The 20,769-nt window shown below is 42.7% G+C and overlaps 1 protein-coding gene across 1 annotated transcript in view; it reads right to left on the reverse strand.

Annotated features, from left to right (window-relative positions):
• CDH17 (cadherin 17) overlaps window positions 1-17,892 on the reverse strand; it is a 29,083-nt gene extending 11,191 nt beyond the window's left edge. The window contains exons 1-11 of the mRNA XM_081205911.1: window positions 17,739-17,892; window positions 16,049-16,134; window positions 10,196-10,297; window positions 9,963-10,100; window positions 8,160-8,298; window positions 6,281-6,439; window positions 3,902-4,101; window positions 3,387-3,521; window positions 2,271-2,424; window positions 1,596-1,811; window positions 192-268 (exon numbers count right to left, since the gene is read on the reverse strand). Coding sequence (XP_081062037.1) covers window positions 192-268; window positions 1,596-1,811; window positions 2,271-2,424; window positions 3,387-3,521; window positions 3,902-4,101; window positions 6,281-6,439; window positions 8,160-8,298; window positions 9,963-10,100; window positions 10,196-10,297; window positions 16,049-16,117 — 1,389 coding nt within the window. The 5' untranslated portion in view covers window positions 16,118-16,134; window positions 17,739-17,892. The remainder of the gene's footprint in view (window positions 1-191; window positions 269-1,595; window positions 1,812-2,270; window positions 2,425-3,386; window positions 3,522-3,901; window positions 4,102-6,280; window positions 6,440-8,159; window positions 8,299-9,962; window positions 10,101-10,195; window positions 10,298-16,048; window positions 16,135-17,738) is intronic.
• Window positions 17,893-20,769: the final 2,877 nt, after the last annotated feature.

Consider the following 20,769-nt stretch of genomic DNA (forward strand, 5'->3'; position numbering starts at 1 on the left):
AAAAGTTTTGAAAAATACATTGAATTTTGCATAGCTCATTGTTGCCCTCTAGTGTCACATTTGTATATTGCACTTTACAACACATTTAAAACGTGTTTTCTGCCTCCGTGAAATGAGTCCCAAGATCCCTGATCAAGTGAGAGGCGTTTTCTAGATACTACAAAAGCAAAACCAGTTAAAAGAACACTCACGTCCGATTTTTCAAAGATTGGAATCTGATCGTTGGTATCGATGACATTGATCCGTACGTTGCACAGCGTTCGGAATACTGTTGGCAAAAGAACAGGACAGGATCAGGCCCAAGGCTGCTCTGTGTAGAACAAGGGTTCCCAAACATTTCAACTGACTACTTCAAGCAGGCTGCCTCTGCTGTTAGAGGCCAGCCAAACTATTCTTTGTGATCATCAGAGGAGACCCAACTAGCAATACTGCAGTCAGATGAATTGCCAGCTAGAAACCTCTCAGAGATGAGCTTTTCAAGCTGTAGCACTAAGCCTCTGAAACACCCTCCCCAAAGGCTTCACCAGTTGGTTGTTTTAAGAACATTTAAGAACTCATTTATGGGTACCGGCCATGATGGTTATTGTCTGCCTTCATTGCTGGCGGCCGTATACCTTTGAATACCTGTGGAGAGACTGCTGCTGTGTTCAGGTTTCCACTGGGCATATGTTTGGCCACTGTGAGAACTGGGAGCTGGGCTGGATGGGCCATTGGCCTGATCCAGTAGGTCTTTTTCCTATATTTTCATCTACTCAGGCCTATTTTGATATTTAGGAAGATTATTCTATTATTCTATTCTGTTGCTAACTGTGTTATTTTAACGATGGGAACTTTCTGGGTTGCTGTTGCTGTTTTGAATCTTTACAATGGCAAATTCCATGTGAGGGATTATTAGGAAAGGAACTGAAAATAAAACTGTCAATATGATAATGCCGTTTTATTGGTGATGTTTAAAAACCAATAAAAAATGTTAGAAGAAGAAGAAGAAGAAGAAGAAGAAGAAGAAGAAGAAGAAGAAGAAGAAGAAGAAGTAGTAGTAGTAGTAGTAGTAGTAGTAGTAGTCGCCAGAGTGGAAATCTATGGGTGATGGACATATTGTTGGGGCCAGGTAGGATTTTTTTCCACTTGGCAAAGTGGCACCAACCATTTGGTTTTCATCTACCTCATAGCAATCGTCACAGCTTTGTGAGGTTAGGCATTGGGTAAGCCTTTGTTTGGATGGAGGGGAGGTTGTAGCCTCCACCTCCTCATTAAGGGTATCCTGTTAAAGGAATCGGGGGGTGTTTGTGTGGATTTTGTCTGATGCCCAGACATGGGCTAGGGCCACAACCCCAGCAGGGACCCTTTGGGGTTCCCCTATTTGATGTAAGTCATAGGACTCCCCCTATTGGTGGTTTACCCTTAGATGGAGTCCCTGCAGACAGGCAGGAGTCGAGATATAGCCTGGCTTCACCCAATGCCTAAGGCAAGCTGCTCACACCTGTAACCCATAAAGTTGTGGTCTATTTGAACCCATAAACCAAAATGCTCATGTCTGTGTGTTTATTATCCATTAGGGAACTGTGGGTCACAGGGCCTTGGCACGCAATACCAACCTGAATCTGTCACCTCCACCGTCAAAGAGTAGTTAGAGACTAGCTCTTTGTTTAAGGCAGAGGCAAGTAAGTTGACAGACCCAGTTCCACGTTCGATGCGAAACATATTATCAGAAGGCACTTTGGGGCTCTGATCCACAATGTCGTAGGATAGGCGGGAGTTTAAAGTGTTTTCCTGGTCTCTGTCCGAAGCATGAAAAGTTCCTATGAAATTCCCTGGTGGCGACAAAGAAAGTCAAAATTAGTCGAGCAGCAAATAAACACGAGGCAGATGAAAACAAAACACGTTGTGGTGTGAGCCTGTGTCTACCCAGAAGTAAGCCCCATTGAGTTCAGTGGGGTTAACTCCCAGGTAAAGGATGTGCAGGATTACAGACTTTGCAGTGCTCGTGAGAATATTTCAGGAACCAATCCCAAGCAATAGAAAGACAATATTTTAAATAATCTAGAACAAAGAGCCTGAAATGACCCCACTATTCTCGCAGCTGCTAGTAGTACAGGCCTGCAGGCAAGGGGCTGATGCACCGCAAAATATATCAGAGGCACAACTGTCCAAATTCAAAACGATTGTACCTTTGCTCACTTTTGATTGGCACTGTGATTAAGGTTGACACTGGTTTCAGCTATCTGGTTTCCAAGGGAGCTGTCTGGTAAATTTTTGCCGTGTTTCCTTACCTACAGGTTCGTTGTCCTGAACTTCAAATACGGTCAAAGCTTTGTCACACACAGGGGGATTATCATTGATGTCTTCAACTGTGACGTTAATGGTCAGCGGATAAGATAGTGATATGTCTTCGTCTTTATCTTTTGCAACCACGTAAAAGGAATACTAAAATGGGAATATTGTGATTAGGAATTGCAACAATAGTGAATGTTTATTTTAGTCCTGCAATGGGTTATATGTAGCTCTGGATGGAAGTGGGGGAGGGGGGATTGGTTCCATTTGCATCTGAATGCAAATTGACCAAATTCGTACTTTCCAAATCAATATGTGAGTCCTTGAAAATTTGCGCTGCAGTTTTTCCATGCAAGGAAAAAAAATGAGTACAGGAAAAGCACACATTAGGGGAAATTGTGCACAAAAAGGCACAGTTTATATGACAGTGAAAATAATGTGCAGCATATTAGGTCATGTATTCTAGAAATGCATTATATTAGGAGAAAATGCTTGCAAAAATCTGTATGTTAGTGGAAATGCATACAAAAATGTTTACACAATTTCATAGGATTTTTTCTTTTAAAAAATGGCAAACTGATGCAGAAATGGATCCAATTGAAGTTAAGGTTAGGGGGGAAATGAAAGAAACCAAAATTGTCAGATTCCTCTATCCTAACCATTGGCCCTCCAGATGTTACTGGACTACAATTCCTATCATTGCTAACCATCGGCCGTGGTGGCCAGTGGCAAATCCACACCTTGGTTTCAGAGCACAGCCAGCCCACATGTAAACCATATGAATTCCCTGAAAGTATCTGGGAACTGTAGTTTCCTTCACATAGCTACAATTCCTAGCGGCCATAACAAATTACAGTTCTCAAAATTCTTTGGGGGGGGGGAGTCATGTGCTTTAAATGTGTGGCATGGATCTGCCCAGAGGCTATTTGGAGTTGGAGTCCAAAATAGGTTCATGTCTACCAATTCTCCACCCCTGATTCAGTGTGCAGCCAATGCAAACAAACAAACAAACAAAAACCAGATCAACATTTGGAGTAGTAATAGTGGCATGCCTACAATCATTTAGCTTCCTCCACCGTTAAAAGTATATTGACAGCCCTTTTCCAAATACTTACTGCATCTTTTACTTCTCTGTCTAGTGGTTCAGTTACATAGACAGTCCCGTTCTGGGCAACCATAAATGGGAGTTTAGTGGGAGGCGTTTCCTTTTGCCGGATTTCATATTTTGCACCTGGATCATTCCACTGTACCTATCATTTCAAAGAAGAGTAAAACATCAGGTTTAAATCCTTCATATATCCATGCCTAGCAACTGCGGTCCTCAGATGGGCACTGTTGAGAGTGCCACATGCCCCAAAGGGGTGCTTAGCTTGTACTAGAAACTGGGCTTTTAGTGTTGCAACTCCAGCCCTCTGGAATGCAGACAGGTGTCTAGTATCATGATAGCTAGGTGCCTACTGGAGACATTTTTGTTTTAAAAGGTTTTCCTTGAGATGTGACCCAGTCTTTAATTGTACATCTGTGGTAATGGTTTTATGGATAAATGGAGCATGTAAACATGGGAAATTGAAAATCAGACTTTGGATGGTAGATTTGATTCCTGGGCTTGTTGGCGATTGCCATATCTTACCTGAGTGATTCTCATGGGGTGGGGCTCTGTAGAATTTTCCTTGAGCTTTACTAGTGGAGGAGACTTCCAGAGGTTTTCCAACACGGTGACAATCACGTCAGCATCGCTGGGGAAGGAATTCTCTGACTGCCCTGCCATATCTTTTACTCTTACAGCGATAGTGTAATTGATCCCATCTGCTGGATTTAAATACTTAGCTCCTGGAAATCAAACAGAGAATAAATGAAACAATTATTGAACTGGCACCAACATTCTCTTGACAAAAGCCCTCTGCAAGTGTAACATTGCAAAGGTTGCAAATAATGACATGCATTTTTCATCCAGAGAAAATTCCCCCTCCCTTCACTTGGCAGCAGTGCTTTTTTTCTTTAAAAATAGGTTTAGGGGTACTCTCATTTTCCTACTCATATTGAAATACTGCCCCTTAATGAAGCCAAACTTAGATTCACAAAATGTTTTGGGGTATGCGTACCCCTGCATCCCCCCAGAAAATAGCACTGCTTGGCAGCCTTAACCATGGCTATCTTTTTGGCAGCTCACACAAATGTCATAATCATGTCACTACTGTTGACAGGTACTGAACCCATTACTCCTGGGGGGAAACACAAGTATTTTGTAGTTCTGGTTAACTGGGTTACATGTACATCAACAGCAGTTATCATGATGTCTCCTTTAGATATCTTTCTCTATCTCTCCCTTTGCTTTCTAGCAAAACCATGATACTCATTCCTTGAAAACCATGGTTCACCTGTCACTAAAAATTCACATGCCTCCCCCTCTTTTCTTCTCTCTAGAATGAATTCCTCCCCCGTGTCCTTCATTGGTGTATTCCAGACATAGGCAAACTCGGCTCTCCAGATGTTTTGGGACTACAACTCCCATCATCCCTAGCTAACAGGACTAGTGGTCGGGGATGATGGGAATTGTAGTCCCAAAATATCTGGAGGGCCGAGTTTGCCTATGCTTGGTGTATACGTTCCTCTAATTTAAAACAATTATATCATGCCTCTCCTACAAAATAGTCCAAGATGCTTCCTAGCATAAACAGAAAACAATAAAGTCCAAACTGACAGCTCAGTTTGAAACAGTGAGACTATTATTATTATTATTTGAAACAAAGAATATTCCGTAGAAACAGCAGGAAAAGAATTGCCATAGGCGGTGGCGCAAACCAAACCCTCATTTATGCCCTGCTTGTCCCTCCACCCTGCTATCTGAGTTCAGCTGGTGTTTTGCCTGCTGCCAAACCTGGCCACATGGCCATATTGCCTTGCCCCGGGTGCTGACAACCCACGCTACACCACTGCTGCTCTGCAAAACTCCATCAGCAGGAGCGGGGAGAAATTAGGATTGTGCCCTAAAACTAGGTTGGACATGTAGCTTTACTAAAACAAGAAAGATCTTAACATATGGCAGAAGATTGTAGGAGTTTTAGGCAAGACAATCATTATTCAGGAGAGATGTCCAAAGCCTTGATACAACTTCTGATAAGACTTTCTTTCCTTGATCCTGACAAGACAGACCACTGAGATAGCTGGAACACTTAAAAGAGCCTGTGCTTATGTCTTTAGCAAGAAGTCAGCTTCATATACGAGGGATAGTAGTCTTGTAAGTAATCTAGTACCCAAACATAAAGGGTCTTAAATGTAATCACCTACATTGCTGCACATGTAAAACTAAACCATAGCTAATACTGGCAAAGGAAGGGAGGAGATACTTAATTCAAAAATGGGAGGGAGGGACTGCACGCTCCTAAATCTATGTCCAACTTTGCAAGCCATGGTTTACATATAGACCACTGTACTGTTTACAGTGGTACCTCGGTTTAAGAACTATCCTGTTTACGAACGATTCAGTTTACGAATTCCACAAACCGGAAGTAGTTTGTGAACTTTACCTCGGTCTAAGAATGGAATTCAAACGGTGGAAGGGCACCGGGGGTGGGAGGCCTCATTAGGGAAACCGCGCCTCAGTTTAAGAACAGTTTCGGTTTAAGAACTGACTTCCGGAATGGATTAAGTTCGTAAACCGAGGTACCACTGTATATCTGTATGGAGCCAATGTCTGAGGGTATATGTCTTGTTCTGGCTTCTACCTTCATCTCAGAGGGCAAAACAACTAACAAAAGTAGCATAGAATCTGATCTCACATTCACTAAAACATATAGGGTGTTTTGTTATTGGTTTGTACTAGGCATTCACTCAGAAATTCAAGGCACATTTGCAAAGCTGCTTCTTCCCCACAAATTTAAGTAGTTCAGAAAAAAAAATGGGGGAGGTTGGATGTGACCACCTTATATTATTAACAATGGTTGGCCCAATTTTTCAAGTCGGACTGCTTAGTTGTTTGGAACTTGGTTCCACAAGTAGACTTGCCTACCAGCAGCAGTTGTGGAAATTGCTCCAGTGACATTGTTAATCTGGAAAAGCATCGTTTGATGAGGGTCTGGGAAATGTTTGCTAATGCTGTAGCTCAGTTGCGCATGAGGAGTGGTGGGATCATCACGATCAGTAGCAGTGACGTATGTGAAGGGCTTTCCTGTTTGGGTGTAAAAAGAAAAATAAAGACATATCAAAAAGACAAACAGAAGTTATCATTCTCCACTGAAGACGAACCACCGACAGTAATCCACAGTTTCCTAGTTTAAAGGAACCGGGCAATGTTTTCAGAACAATAAACAGCAAAATTCCTGGTTTATAAAATAGAAAGATCAATAGGTCTTCTCGGCATTCTAGCACGCTAGGTAAAAATATGATAGTGACCCTTCACATTTTGATTTTTAACTTTCTGGGCTTATTTATTTAGAAATTTATTTTTTTTATTATCGCAGCATGGAACAAGCATATCTAACAATAAATAAACATATACCACGAACAAAGACCAAAGTGGCTGATCGTTTATTCTGTTAAGAGAATGACAACAGACAATCTGGTATCTGCATACCAGACAGGCACAATAATAACTTGAGTCCTTAATCATGTAGATCTCTCCATAGGTTTCTGTGAGTTCAAAGTGGCTTTCTCATTTGGTCTTCATGGCACACAAAACAAATAAATGGTTGCCATGCCACATAAAAAGAGAAAGGGTTTGTGAAATAAACTCAGAGTCGCAAGGTGATTTCATGCTCTTTATTCAGCTCATAGTGGTGAGGAGGAATGAATGAAAGTCCCCTCACAGTATCTGCTTTATATACACTATTTACACAATGGGCTGCACATGATTGGCTAATTCCGGAATTCTACTGTAAGCCAATCAGGTTGTGGATTCACTTCTATCTGGAGCAGGATTGGGTGGTTCCTGCCAACCAATCATACTGCTGCATAAGTTCTAGGACCAATCAGACTGCTGCAATTTGGATCCTATTGTTCTAGGACCAATCAGACTGCTTCAGTTTGGAGCCTATTCAACTCAGTACATAACAGTTTGATTTATCTCTGGCTGATTTTACTTGACAAGCAAACTACAAACAAAAAACAAAAAACCCCCACACCTTTCTGGGCTTCATGACTAATGTGCATTTACCCTCTTATTTTATGTCATTGGAATCTCTATTTTGTCAGCTTTCAGGTTCACGTTCCCAGCTGTGGTACCCAGAGGGGGGAGAAATGTGGAAGTGGGATGGTTTGGCCAGACTCAACCATAACCACTTGAAAAGAAGTGGGATAATGCACTACTCAGCCCACAATGAGCACAGCTTTCCAGATGAGGTACCAAACACACAACTGAAACACATGTGCACGCAAACTGGAGAGTCATGAGATCAGGGATCCCCTGCAATTGTATGCTTAGTGATGGTGCAAGTTGTACAGTGGTACTTTTGGATGTGAATGGGATCTGTTCCAGAGCCCTGTTTGCATCCAGAAGTGAACGTAAACTGCGTCCGCGCGCCTGCGCGTTCACGGGTCATGATTCGCCGCTTCTGCGCATGACGTCATTTTGACTGTCGACACATGTGCGAGCGGCGAAACCCGGAAGTAACATGCTCTGTTACTTCCAGGTCGCTGCAGCGCTCAACCCGAAAATACTTATCCCGAAGCTACTTCAACCCGAGGTATGACTATACTTGGGAAGTGGATAACCTCTTCTGTAACGAAAGAGTAGCTTTGGTATTGTCTATGAAATTTTTAGCTCCTCTGCTTTCCCCCCTTTCTTCACCTCGGACACAGCTTAACAATCACAGTTTTAAGTTAATCTTAATGTCATATTTGTCAATCATTACAAGCCCCAAATAATGTCAAGTAAATGTGGAAATAAATACCTGGGCGGGAGTTTTGTCTCACTGCTGCGAAGTACTCTTTCTGCGAAAATTGTGGAGGGTTGTCATTGACATCGATAACATTTATTGTGATGGAATATGGGCCTTTCACTCTCTGCCCATTTTCATCCAGACCTTCCACCTAATTTGAGGCAGAAAGAAGAGATATCAAAACAAGGTCATTCAACAAGTATATCTAACAAGATTTAGGTACCACCTCATTGTAGCAAAACCTTTAAGCAGTTTACAGTAAGTCACAAAGTTTTGTCGTTCCATGTTTGAGTTGAACTGGCTAGGATGGAACTGCATGTTAGGAGTGATATGGAAATACCATTGTGGTTTCCCCTCCTCTGCTTCATATCATCCTTCTCTTGATAATTCATTAGGTGAAGAAAGCTCATTTGGTCCTGGATCCAGGACTGAACCTAAATTGGAATGGGTCCAAATAATCAGTATACCCAGTGCTATTTTTCTAGAAAAAGAGGTGCCGGAACTCACCATGAACGTCTCCCTTGTTCTCTTATAATGGCAATGTTTCCAACCTGAGAGTGCTGGAACTGAGTTCCTCTGAGTTCCAGCTGGAAAAAAGCCCTGAGTATACCCTAAGAGTCCAATAATGCCTGCAACTGAGTCATAGGAGCCAATTCTTAGGGCCAAGCAGTTCGTAAGCATGCCAGTGCAAGTAGATAAATAGGTACCACTGCGGCGGGAAGGTAAACAGCGTTTCCGTGTGCTCTGGTTTCCGTCACGGTGTTCCGTTGCGCCAGAAACGGTTTAGTCATTCTGGCCACATGACCCAGAAAGTTGTCTGTGGACAAACACTGGCTCCCTCAGCCTGAAAGCGAGATGAGCACTGCAATCCCATAGTCACCTTTTGAAATATACTCGGAGTCGAGTGTGGATTTCATGCTCTTTATTCAGCTCATAGTAGTGAGGAATTCTAGTTCCCCCAAAATGTCTGCTTTATATACATTATTTACACAATGAGTCCCATGTGATTGGCTAATTCCGGGATTCTCCTGTAGGCCAATCAGGTTGCGGATTCACTTCCACCTGGAGCTGGATTGGGTGGCTCCTGCCGACCAACTGCTGCATTCTGGATCCTATTGTTCTAGGACCAATCAGACTGCTACATTCTGAATCCTATTGTTCTAGGACCAATCAGACTGCTGCATTCTGAATCCTATTGTTCTAGGACCAATCAGACTGCTGCATTCTGAATCCTATTGTTCTAGGACCAATCAGACTGCTGCATTCTGAATCCTATTGTTCTAGGACCAATCAGACTGCTGCATTCTGAATCATATTGTTCTAGGACCAATGAGGCTGCTGCATTTTGGATCCTATTCAACTCAGTACATAACACCTTTGACTGGACTTAACCATCCAGGGGTCCTTTACCTTTTACCTTTACCTATTGGTTCTAAGGGAAAGGGCCATAAGGCAGTGATAGAGTTTCTGTCTTGCATGCAAAGGCTCCTAGGTTCAATCTCTAGCATTTCCAGGTAGGAGTGGGAAAGATTTCTGGTCTGAAGCCCTGGAGAGCCACTGCCAGCCAGTGCAGTCAGTACTGGGTAAGATGAACAAGTGGTGTAACTTGGTGTCTAAGCAGCTTCCTATGTCCCTATGGTCATCGTGATGGGTTAGTATTTTTTGAGATGGATATTGCTTTTATGACTAGTTTTTATTCATTTTTATGGCTGCACTTAGTTATAGTGTACTTGGAAGCCAACTTGAGAGGGCTTTGACTGGGAGTATTTAAATAAAATATTAGAAAGAAACAAAACTGTCACATCTTTCTTTTACCTGTAGATTGTAGACGTTTCTGGTTTCCCAGTCCAGAGACCCATTAACATACAGAGACCAATCTTTCGGGTAAATAGATATTTTGCCGTCTGTCACACCAGTCAGTCTCAGCTTGACAGTCGGAGGTTGCAATGTAAACTAGTACATGAGGAAAAGAAACAAATCAGAACTCCAGTTTCCCATTCTCAAATATCAAACAGTTTTGAAAGTGAAGACTTTAGACATCCGTTTACCCGATAGATATAGGTGATTCCTGTCCTCCCCTCTTGAACAGAAAAAGTCTTGTCCTCCAGAGGCCCACTTATATGTGGGTCATCTGTACCTTGGCAAATGACCTGCAGGAAAAATGAGAAAGGGTCCCAGATTATTAATATTGTCCATATTAATTAATAAAACTTTGGTCCTCCTACCAGGGCGATATAATTGTAATTCTGTGTCATTGTTGCAGCAGCGGTGACACTGCATTGGCTGAAAAAGGGAATTTCTCCTTACAACATTTGATAGATACTGTGTGACACAATAATATGGATGAATAGATAGCTATTTAGCAGTAACATAGCTTCTAAGTTTTTATGTGAAGTTTGCAGAAGTCTAAGCAACCCAGAGATGCCCACAAGAGAATTTGACTTTTAGATTTTAGAGCTCAGAAATAATCAGATATAGAATGTGAATTGATTCATTCCTTTGCAGTTCCCCACTAGAAAATGTGAATGGTGAAAATGGAAGATTTAGCATACTGTGAGTATTTGCAAACTCATTCATGCTGCTTAGAATAATGAAGCCTGTGTAAGTAAAGATGCAGTCCTACACACACTTGAAAGTTGGTCCCACTGAGCTCATGAAATGCAAGTAGCTACCTTCCGGAGCCAAACATGCATTTCTTAACAGATGCATAGTTCTTTTTTGCTGTTTCCACAATAGGATCAGGGTATATTGCCTTTTGTCATAAATGCTAGGGTGACTACAGAGCATTCAAGGGTGGGTGGAATGACTCAAGTTCAACAGTCCATTAAAGTGTTGCATGTGCACATGTTGTTCGAAGGTTGATTCCCCACCTAGTATCTTGCAAGAGCTCCTGTAGAGATAATAGATGCTGTAAAGCAAAGCTTTTTCTAACGCATATGCTCTATTGCCCTTCTAAACTAAAGGCACATGGGACATTTCTTTCAGACTTTCATTTGACTGATACTGCGAAGGCTAAGGTGGTCCTTTTTTGCCAAAAACAAACATTTGGCATAGAGTCCATTTTCTAGTGATCCCTCACCTCCCACCCCTTAATATATTTTGCTTGTACATAGAACAGCCCACAACTAACACTGTGTTCTGAGGAAATTTTTGTTCTAGTTCCGTTGTTTTTTTCAAAGAATGAATACTTGAAAAGGAGTATCATTCTCTGTCCTTTAATCAACTGTTTTACCTTTTCTTCTTTGCCTTTATCAGGGATTTTCATCTCTCTGCTTTCATTATAAATACATATACAATCATCTGTTCTACAAGTTCTTACAGCTGGGGAACGTTTGTTTTAATTTCAGAGCAATCCAAAGGTGGGGTGGGAATGGGTAGAGCAGAGTGGCAGATACATTGCTGCTTCTCAAGCTCTGCTAGTTAGTTCACACCTGCCAGAGCAGGTGAGGCATTTCTCTCTCACTACACTAGCTCAGGCTTATGTGCTCCTGTCCTCTTCCCCTTCCATCTCACCATCTCAAGCTCTAGCTTCTTCCTTCACTTCCTGGTTTGGCCAAACCATAGTTTACTATGATGCCCAGTTCTGATAAACTAGAGATTGCTTCTAAACCAGAACTGGAACCAATGATCTGAAGTGATTTTCAGATTCTGTCTTAGAGACAGCCTGTTGGTTGCTTGATTTGCGGGACTAAGTTACAGAATCAGAACATGTGAGGAGAAACGGGAATATACATGCCCTTGATGGCCAAGCCGTGGTTTAGCAATTATGCATGAATGTCTCTCCGTTTTAAATTGTGTGTGTGCTCCTATCCTAATTTAGGTTCTCTAGTTTATCTGTTCCGCTAGCTTACATTGTGCCAAAGGCCCCAATGATGTTCATAGCATTTCCTTTCTTCGAAATGGGTGAAAGGAATACATTGAGCTCTGTATAATTAAACAAGATCTTTTATTGGGTGAAGTGTTTATAGAGGTCTGCTTTTGTCATATTTTATAGGGAAATATGTCTGTTTGGAAAGAGCAAAGTCTAATTCTCTAACCGAAATCCAGGGTTCAAAGTTTAGTTCTTATATCAGTGTATAGATCCTTCCCTGTCAATTAGAAAGGTTTTATGTGAGCTGTAAAATGTTGGGCTGCCTGGTGAATCATTATTTAATGAAACAATGAGGAGGGGCACTTCCTTCTATTTCCTCGTTCCATTTACTGTTTGGCAGCTGCTCCAATGCCTGCATGAAATGGCTGCAAGCAAAGGACAGTTTCAACCATCAGTTAGTAAAATCCCTGGCAAGAAATATTTAAAATGCAGCATGATGATTCATAGGATCTCACGTCAGGTCAGAGGCAGCAGCCATAGTACAAAAATCCATGGTTCCATGTCTACAACAAGGTTTCCTGTTCTCTTGCAGCAGAAGAGAAAGCAGATATATTTGTTTCCTTTAGAATATGCAGGAAGCGTGAGCCATCCTTATCGTTTGTTCAGCAGGGGACTGACCATTACTAAACCACTGAGCCTCTTGGTCTTGCCGATCAGAAGGTCAGCGGTTCAAATCCCCGCAGCAGGGTGAGCTCCTGTTGCTCTGTCCCAGCTCATGCCTAATCTAGCAGTTCGAAAGCACACTAGGTACCACTGTGGCAGGAAGGTAAATGGCTTTTCCGTGTGCTCTGGTTTCCGTCCAGCGGTGTCCCGTTGTGCCAGAAGCGGTTTAGTCATTCTGGCCACATGACCCAGAAAGCTGTCTGCAGACAAAGGTCGGCTGCCTTGGCCTGAAAGCGAGATGAGCACCACAACCCCATACTCGCCTTTGACTAGACTTAACCGTCCAGGAGTCCTTTACCCTTTACCCTTTATATGGCCAGGGCAAGCTATACCATTAGAGATAGCTGCCTCAGGCAGCAATGTTGTGGGCAAGTGTTGGAGGTCAGAGCTATGTGTGCCAAATGGCTTGTGTTGTGTGGTCTAAGCTAGCTTGCTGCTCTCTACTGCCAATGAGGATACTGTTACAGGATAGCTATTAAAGTAAGATACCACTGCCAGTCTGATTGGCTTCTGGACATGGATTTGGGAAGGTGCAAAATGTCTTGGACCACTCCTGCCTACGGCTTGTCTGATTTGCAGAGGGAGCAGAAAATCCAGATCACCTGCCTGGGGAAAAGTGTACCCCGAATCAGACACACAAAAGTCATGGGGACTTCAAGGAGATGAATATGTAGTTTGTGGGCATAATGTAGTGTGGGTCACTGATACTGGACTGTGCTGCGTATATCAGATGACAGCAAACCAGTTAATTTGGTGCAGAAAAACCAATTAGGTTAAATCCAATCATGCCATATATCAAGTCAGAGACGTGAGGAAGTGTTGTTGGGTGCCTGTTCCACAATATAATTATGAAATATAACTGCTTTTTAAAATATAAGTGGACATTTGGTTCTCAGAGACAAACAGGTATTGTGCTATTGACAAGTGGGATCTGCAACAATTTTTTGCAGAGTGGAGTATTGCTTTTTAACCAGCCACACCCTTCTCAAAAAGTACTCCATTCCATTCCCACTCGCTTCCCCAGCAATATGTCAGCATTCCATGGCCACTGAGTCTGCTTTAGTCTTCATGGGGCTATTTTGGGGGTTTTCTTCCAAAGGATTTTTGTACTTCTGCCAACCTCAGGGTTCCCATAAGCTTGGTGATATATTATTCCTCTCAGACTACATAAGGATCCACATTCCCCTCTGAATTTTAGAAATAGAGGGAACAATTTAACTTAATTTGATATATATTTTAAATATTGTATTTTTTTCCATAGATATCCCGCTCAAGGATGACAACATACAGCTCAATTGTAAGGGAGCTTCTGGGTAGAGGGTTTAGCTGAGTGTCAGCATGCTAAAGTATTGCTTCTAATACCTCTATCCCAAAGGCACACTGATTTCTAGTTGTCCTAACAGACTGCAATCCTATGCAAAGTTAATTGGAAGTCCCATTAAATAGAATGGGGTAAACATCTGCGTAAACATGTGTAGGTTTGCTTCCTGTGGTGTGTCAAAAGCTAATTAAATCAAGGGTAAATCTCATTTGCAAATGAGTGGGCTCCCTCCCTCAACTGAAATTTAGTTTTAAAAGCCAGTGCCAGTGTTTTTGGGGTGGGCTGTTAGGATTGCAGTTAGGAGTTAGGGTTGCACTGGAGATAGTAAGCAGCAGGATGGAGGGAGAGTCAGGGAGCAATAAATAAGAGCAATGGCTGAGGTCTGCTTAAGTCCAAGGCTGCTGTGACTATGGGAGTAGCAAGAACATCTTGGAGCCTCAGTGCTGTCAGCACCTCCATCATGGGCTCAGGTTTGATATACGTGTAAACAGTGCTTTTTTCTTTTAAAAAATGTTTAGGGGGACTCTCATTTTCCTGCTCATATTGAAATATTGCCCCTCAATGAGGCCAAACTTAGATTCACAAAATGTTTAGGGGTATGCGTACCCCTGCGTCCCCTCAGAAAAAAGCACTGTGTGTAAATAAACCACATATCATGAAGACACCACAGTCTCTGCTGTGCCTCATTGTCCGAAAGGAAACACAGACCCTGGGTGAATGCAGTTGAAACTCCTGGAATCTCACACTGCTATGCAGATTTGGGTGGCCTGTAACAATATGTTATTCTCGGAAGTATATGCATTTTTATTCACACTTTCCCCTAAAATACAAATCTTAAAACTTTTCTTCTTCTTCTTGGGGAACTGCATTACAAATTCCAGAGGATGGCTGTCTTTTGGTTTGTGTTCTGTTTCAGGTAGTGAAAATTAGGTTGGCTTGTCTAAAAATGTAAAGTGAAACAAATTTCTCCCCCATCCCTAGGTGGGACTCAAGAAGCACATCCCAATTTTTTCTCTCCAAAAATTTAAAATGAAAGGTTTACAAATGGGTGATGCATAGCTCTGCTGTGTAGTCTTAATGCTGTTTGCTGCTTTCTCCTGTGCTAGTATTGTATACCGTATTTTTTGCTCTAGAAGACTCACTTTTTCCCTCCCAAAAAGTAAGGGGAAATGTGTGTGAGTCTTATGGAGCGAATGCAGGCTGCACAGCTATCCCAGAAGCTAGAACAGCAAGAGGGATCGCTGTGCAGCAATCCCTCTTGCTGTTCTGGCTTCTGAGATTCAGAATATTTTTTTTCTTGTTTTCCTCCTCCAAAAACTAGATGTGTCTTATGGTCTGGTGCGTCTTATAGAGCGAAAAATACGGTAGTTAGGAACTGAACAGCTTCCAGATTTTCTTGAACTTTAATTTTAAAAATGAAAGTATATTTTTTTTAAAAAAAAGTTTCCCAAAATTGTGCAGGTGTGGGAATGGCATCACTTATTGCTAGGAATGGGGAAGATATTTGACTCCTTAATTCTCACTTCCTAAAGCAATGAACAAACCAGACAGCAATTATCTTTCAAAACTCACGCTTCTCTAAATTTTGCGATGCAGTTCTCCAGTTGTACAAAAATGTGTCTTTTAGGGGAAATACACATATTCATGAAAATTACAAAAAACGCATTACATATGGAGAAATTGCTTGCAAAGATGTATATATTGCCCAAAGAAAGCTTCCAAAACTTTACATCAGGAGAAAGTCACTCTATAATGCTGATAAATTTTCACAAGTGATTTCTCCGCATTCATTAACTCAAACAAGGGACAATCCCTGTCTCCTATCTATCTGTTAACTGCTGTAGGAAAAGGACATTGATTTTCCTGGCATGATCCTATGGATTAGCGCAAATTAGAAAATATATAAATAAATAAATTAAGAAACAAAGCACACAACCAAAGACTCTTCCCATCGTGATCTCTGGACTTGCCATGGCATATGGCCAGAATAAATTGTTTCTTCTCAAATAGTTATTTAGAGAGTTCCTATGGTGTTTCTTGACTTACCAGATGAAGTATGAGGAGACACCCAAAGTGATGTGGATATATTTTAAGCATCTTGGTGAGAACTTCCATTCCAATTATTCCAATTCCTATAAAACATTCACAGAAAAGATCTTGAGTAGCTGTTATGAGCAGGTTTAAATGTTCAGGCAAGTTTTGTTCCTTACAACCAATTCAGGGGTTGCCACTGCCTGTCAGCTTTCTCCTTAGTGTTGCCCCTGGTAGAACTCTGCAGGGAGGAGGACAGGAATAAAACCAGAATTAGCTGGTTCAGCCCCTCTGGCGCCATCTACTGTTGGCCTCCCTGCCTGTCACAATGGGCGGCAGCCACCACTGCGAACCACCATGGGGCCTCCCCAGACAGAAAAACCCTTTCCCACAAGGATATGACTCTCCTTTGTTCATTGGGAGTATCAGATTTTCTTTTTAAATAAAAGGAAAACTCAGACAAAGCAAATCACCAGTTAAGCAAGGGGAGTTGGCAGGAAGGTAGGACAGACACAGATTATGGGGCTTAGGCTCTCCTTTGCAACAAGTCCCTTCTTCTACCCCACATCAAGTAGATGGGTTGGATCCAAAGGTTCCCCTCTTCAGTGAGAAGGAGGCTTCCTCCACCTGAGAAAGCTCTTTGCACCGGAGGAAAAGAACCTTTGGACCTAAAAACAATATCCTGTCCTAACTGCCCTATAATGTAAGGGAGTGAGGTTTCTCTTGGTTCTTTATAACCAAAGAAGGATAGAAAATAGACTCCAAGAGCGACGAATTAAGGCACAAACTAAGGAACTCTTTCCCCCAGAAACAGTGAGGACTTTCAAAGTAGCAGGGAACCGAGGGATCACCCAGCAGGGATGCTATTGAGAGTGCAATAATAGGGGCTCACTATTGTTATCATACAGTCCACCGTCTGCACCCTTCCTCTAGGGAGGATGCTTAGTGCAAGCTCCCCTTTCCTCCCTCTAGGTCCCTCCAGTTCTACCTGCAGAAATATGAAATATAGATTGCATCACCTGACATGGACAGGGACATAAGAGCATAAGAAAAGCCCTGGTGGATAAGGGCAAAGGCCCGTTTCTTCCTGGTTCTCACAGTGGCCAGCCAAAGGAAGGCTGGAAGAAGGACCTGGGTGCAAGAGTGCTCTCCTCACTTGTGATTCCCAGCTAAAGTGGTACCTCGGGTTGCATACGCTTCAGGTTACAGACTCCGCTAACCCAGAAATAGTACCTCGGGTTAAGAACTTTGCTTCAGGATGAGAACAGAAATCATGCGGCAGTGGTGCGGCAGCAGCAGCAGGAGGCCCCATTAGCTAAAGTGGTGCTTCAGGTTAAGAACAGTTTCAGGTTAAGTACTTAACCTGAGGTACTTAGGTTAAGTACTTAACCTGAGGTACTTAGGTTAAGTACTTAACCTGAGGTACTATTTCTGGGTTAGCGGAGTCAGAGAAACACTGCCGCCAGCAATGCAGGTAGAAGAACATACCCATTGTGGCTAATAGCCACTGATAGCCTCGTCCTCCACAAATGAACTTTTGGATTTTGTAACAATCAAAAGAAATTCCTAACAGAGACTGGCTTGTAACAGCAAACAGCCCTCACAAGCAGCAGGGAAGCAAATTCTCACTGACAAGAACAATCAAAAGAATCCCATACAGTATGAAAACCTCCCAATAAATCTTGTTTAGAAGATCACCTCTTACCTGGTGCACAAAAACCTCGATCTCTTCCGAAGGGTATTTCCACACCTGCCCAAGATGGTGGTGCCTGCCTGTGTCTCTCAGAATCCTTGGCAGTTTCTAAGCCTCTCCGCAGCGTTTTGATCAAACATTAACTTCCTTCATTGACAAGTCCCGATCTTAAACGGAAAGGTGTGGCTTGAAATGGCAACCATGGTAAATAAAATGCAAAGGAGCAGTTTGGAGCAGAGCAAATCCCTCTTTCACACACTCAAACACACCTCCAAGTCACGTATCTTTCACCCCCTGAACTTTCATGTGAGTTTTTATTGATTGAATCATAGAACTGGTTGAAAAACATACCAAGAATGAGGTTGCTTCAATACATGTAATATTTGAGCAACAATTATCAAGAATGTAAAGAAGGGATAACCCTTTACAGTCCATTGTTACAATCATATTATTATTTTGGTTATAATGGCTATCAGCCAAGCTCAAAAAATCAGGAATTGGTCACCATCATAACCTATCTATGATGCTAATCAGTTAATCAGTCACATCCAAACCATAAACCATACAGTTAAAGAACTATTACAGTGGTCCCCCGCAAGACGAATGCCTCGCAAGACGAAAAACTCGCTAGATGAAAGCGTTTTTCGGTTGCTTCGCTAGACAAATTTCCCTATGGGCTTGCTTCGCAAGACGAAAACGTCTTGCGATTTTTTCTTAAAGCCGCTTGAAGAGGCACAGTTGCGACGGACCGTGCTTCGCAAGACGAAAAACATCGCAAGATGAAAAGACTAGCGGAACGAATTATTTTCGTTTTGCGAGGCACCACTGTATATGAAATGTTCTGGGGTTTCTCCTGACTCCTTAGAGGTGATAGGGTGGGGGCACACAGGGGGAGGAGAAAGGGGTAAAAGCCCTGTTGTGCTGACTCCTGCTAGCATATCTATTTTGTTGAATCTGGTCCAATGGGTCTACTCTTGAGTAAAACTTAGCTGAGTACCATCCCATTCATTCAAAGCACTATTATACTCCTTTTAGTAGTCATGGTTCCCTCACCAAAGAATCCTGGGAACTTAATTTGTTGAGGGCAATGAAGCTTCAGTTCTCAGAATTCCCTGGGAAGAGGGATTGATCGACCTAACACTCTAGGAAGGATCCTTATAGAAGGATCTGGCAACTTCTGTTTCAGTGTATCTAAAGAAGTGTGCATGCACACGAAAGCTCATACCAAGAACTAACTTAGTTGGTCTTTAAGGTGCTACTGGAAGGAATTTTTTTTATTTTGACTATGGCAGACCAACACGGCTACCTATCTACTCTAGGAATTGTAACTGTGAAGAGAAAAGGGGTCTCCTAACAACTATCAGTGCCCTCAACAAATTGCAGTTCTCAGGATTTTGAACCACCAGCCATAGCTGATGGAAGGCACTCTGTACAACGAAGGGCACCTGAGCCTCAAGCAACTTCCAAGCTACATACCCGCTCCTTCAGAGGAAATATAACCCCATCATGAGCAGGCAACCTCTCATCCATCTGGTCTAGGGAACCACCAACTAACAGTACCTCAGTTTTATCTGGATTTAGCTTCAGTTGGTTGCCTGTCATCCAGTCCATTACCCAGGAAAGACAACAGTCCAGCACACCCACTGCCTCACCTGCAGATGTAAAGGAGAAGTAGGGCTTTACAGCGTACTCCAAACCTCTGTATAACCCTACTTAGTGGTTTCTTGTAGATGTTAAACAGCATAGAGGATTAAATCAAACTCTGAAGAACCTCAAGGAAGGCTCCACAGGGCCGAAAAAGACTCCCCAAGCATCAGCTTCTGGAAACATCCATCCAAGTAGGACTGGAACCACCAAAAGTGGTGCCATCCACCCCCAACCTAGACAGCCGCTTCATAAGTATACCATGGTTGATGGCATCAAATGCCACTGAGAGGTTGAGGAGAATTAACAGGGACACATTTTTTTTTTGTCTCTCTCCTGACAGAGGTCATCATACAGGGTGACAAAAGCAATTTCTGTACCCAAACCGAGTGTAAACCCTGATTGAAATGGAACTAGAAGATTAGTTTCCTTGAAGAACACCTGGATCTGGTTTGTAATCACCCGCTCAAGAACCTTGCCCAAGAAGGAGAGACTAGCAGCTGGTCGGAAGTTACAAGCAGGAAGGGATCACCCCCTCTCACAAGGAAGCATTATTCACCTCCCTGGCCCAGCCAACTGTCCCCTCCCTGCTAGTTTTTATTAGCCAAGTTGGGCAAGGGTCCAGAGCGCACGTTGTCGCCTTAACTGATCAAAGCACTTTGTCCGCATCGTTGTCCCTTACTAACTGAAACTCATCCAACACAACAGGACTAAATAGTGCTCTGGACACCCCTTGAGACTTATGTGCTACTACAGTGGAGTCAAGATCCTAGTGGATGTAAGCAGTTTTGTCCTCAAAATGCTTTGCAAACAAGTCATAGCAAGCTACCGTCGGTTCTACCAAATCCTTCAGGCCAGATTGAAGGAAGAGACCTTGCACTACCCAGAAAAGTTCTCCAATGGTTGCAATGGTGACAACAAAGTACAGTGGTACCTCAGGTTACATACACTTCAGGTTACAGACTCTGCTAACCCTGAAACAGTGCTTCAGGTTAAGAACTTTGCTTCAGGATAAGAACAGAAATCGCGCGGCGGCGGCGGCAGGAGGCCCCATTAGCTAAAGTGGTACCTCAGGTTAAGAAGAGTTTCAGGCTAAGAACGGGCCTCCAGAACGAATTAAGTACTTAACCCGAGGTACCACTGTATGCCTTCTTTGCTGCCTTCACTGCCACTAGGTAGGCTCAGTCATGAGCCCTCGCCAGTGTTTGATTGCATTCGACCGAATCTTTTCTCCACTCCCTTTCCTGCTGTCTCCCAGCTTGTTTCATTGCCCTAGGCTCCTTTCCCCTCTTACCCTCTTAGATGTTCTGCTTTCTGTTCCACTGTTCAGACGCACGACAATCTGAGCCTTGGAAAGCTTTGTGTGCTTTTTAAGGCTCTGGTCGGCAGCTTGCGTGCT

Source organism: Podarcis bocagei (genome assembly GCF_964188305.1).
Source record: "Podarcis bocagei genome assembly, chromosome: 8".
NCBI lineage: Eukaryota > Metazoa > Chordata > Lepidosauria > Squamata > Lacertidae > Podarcis > Podarcis bocagei.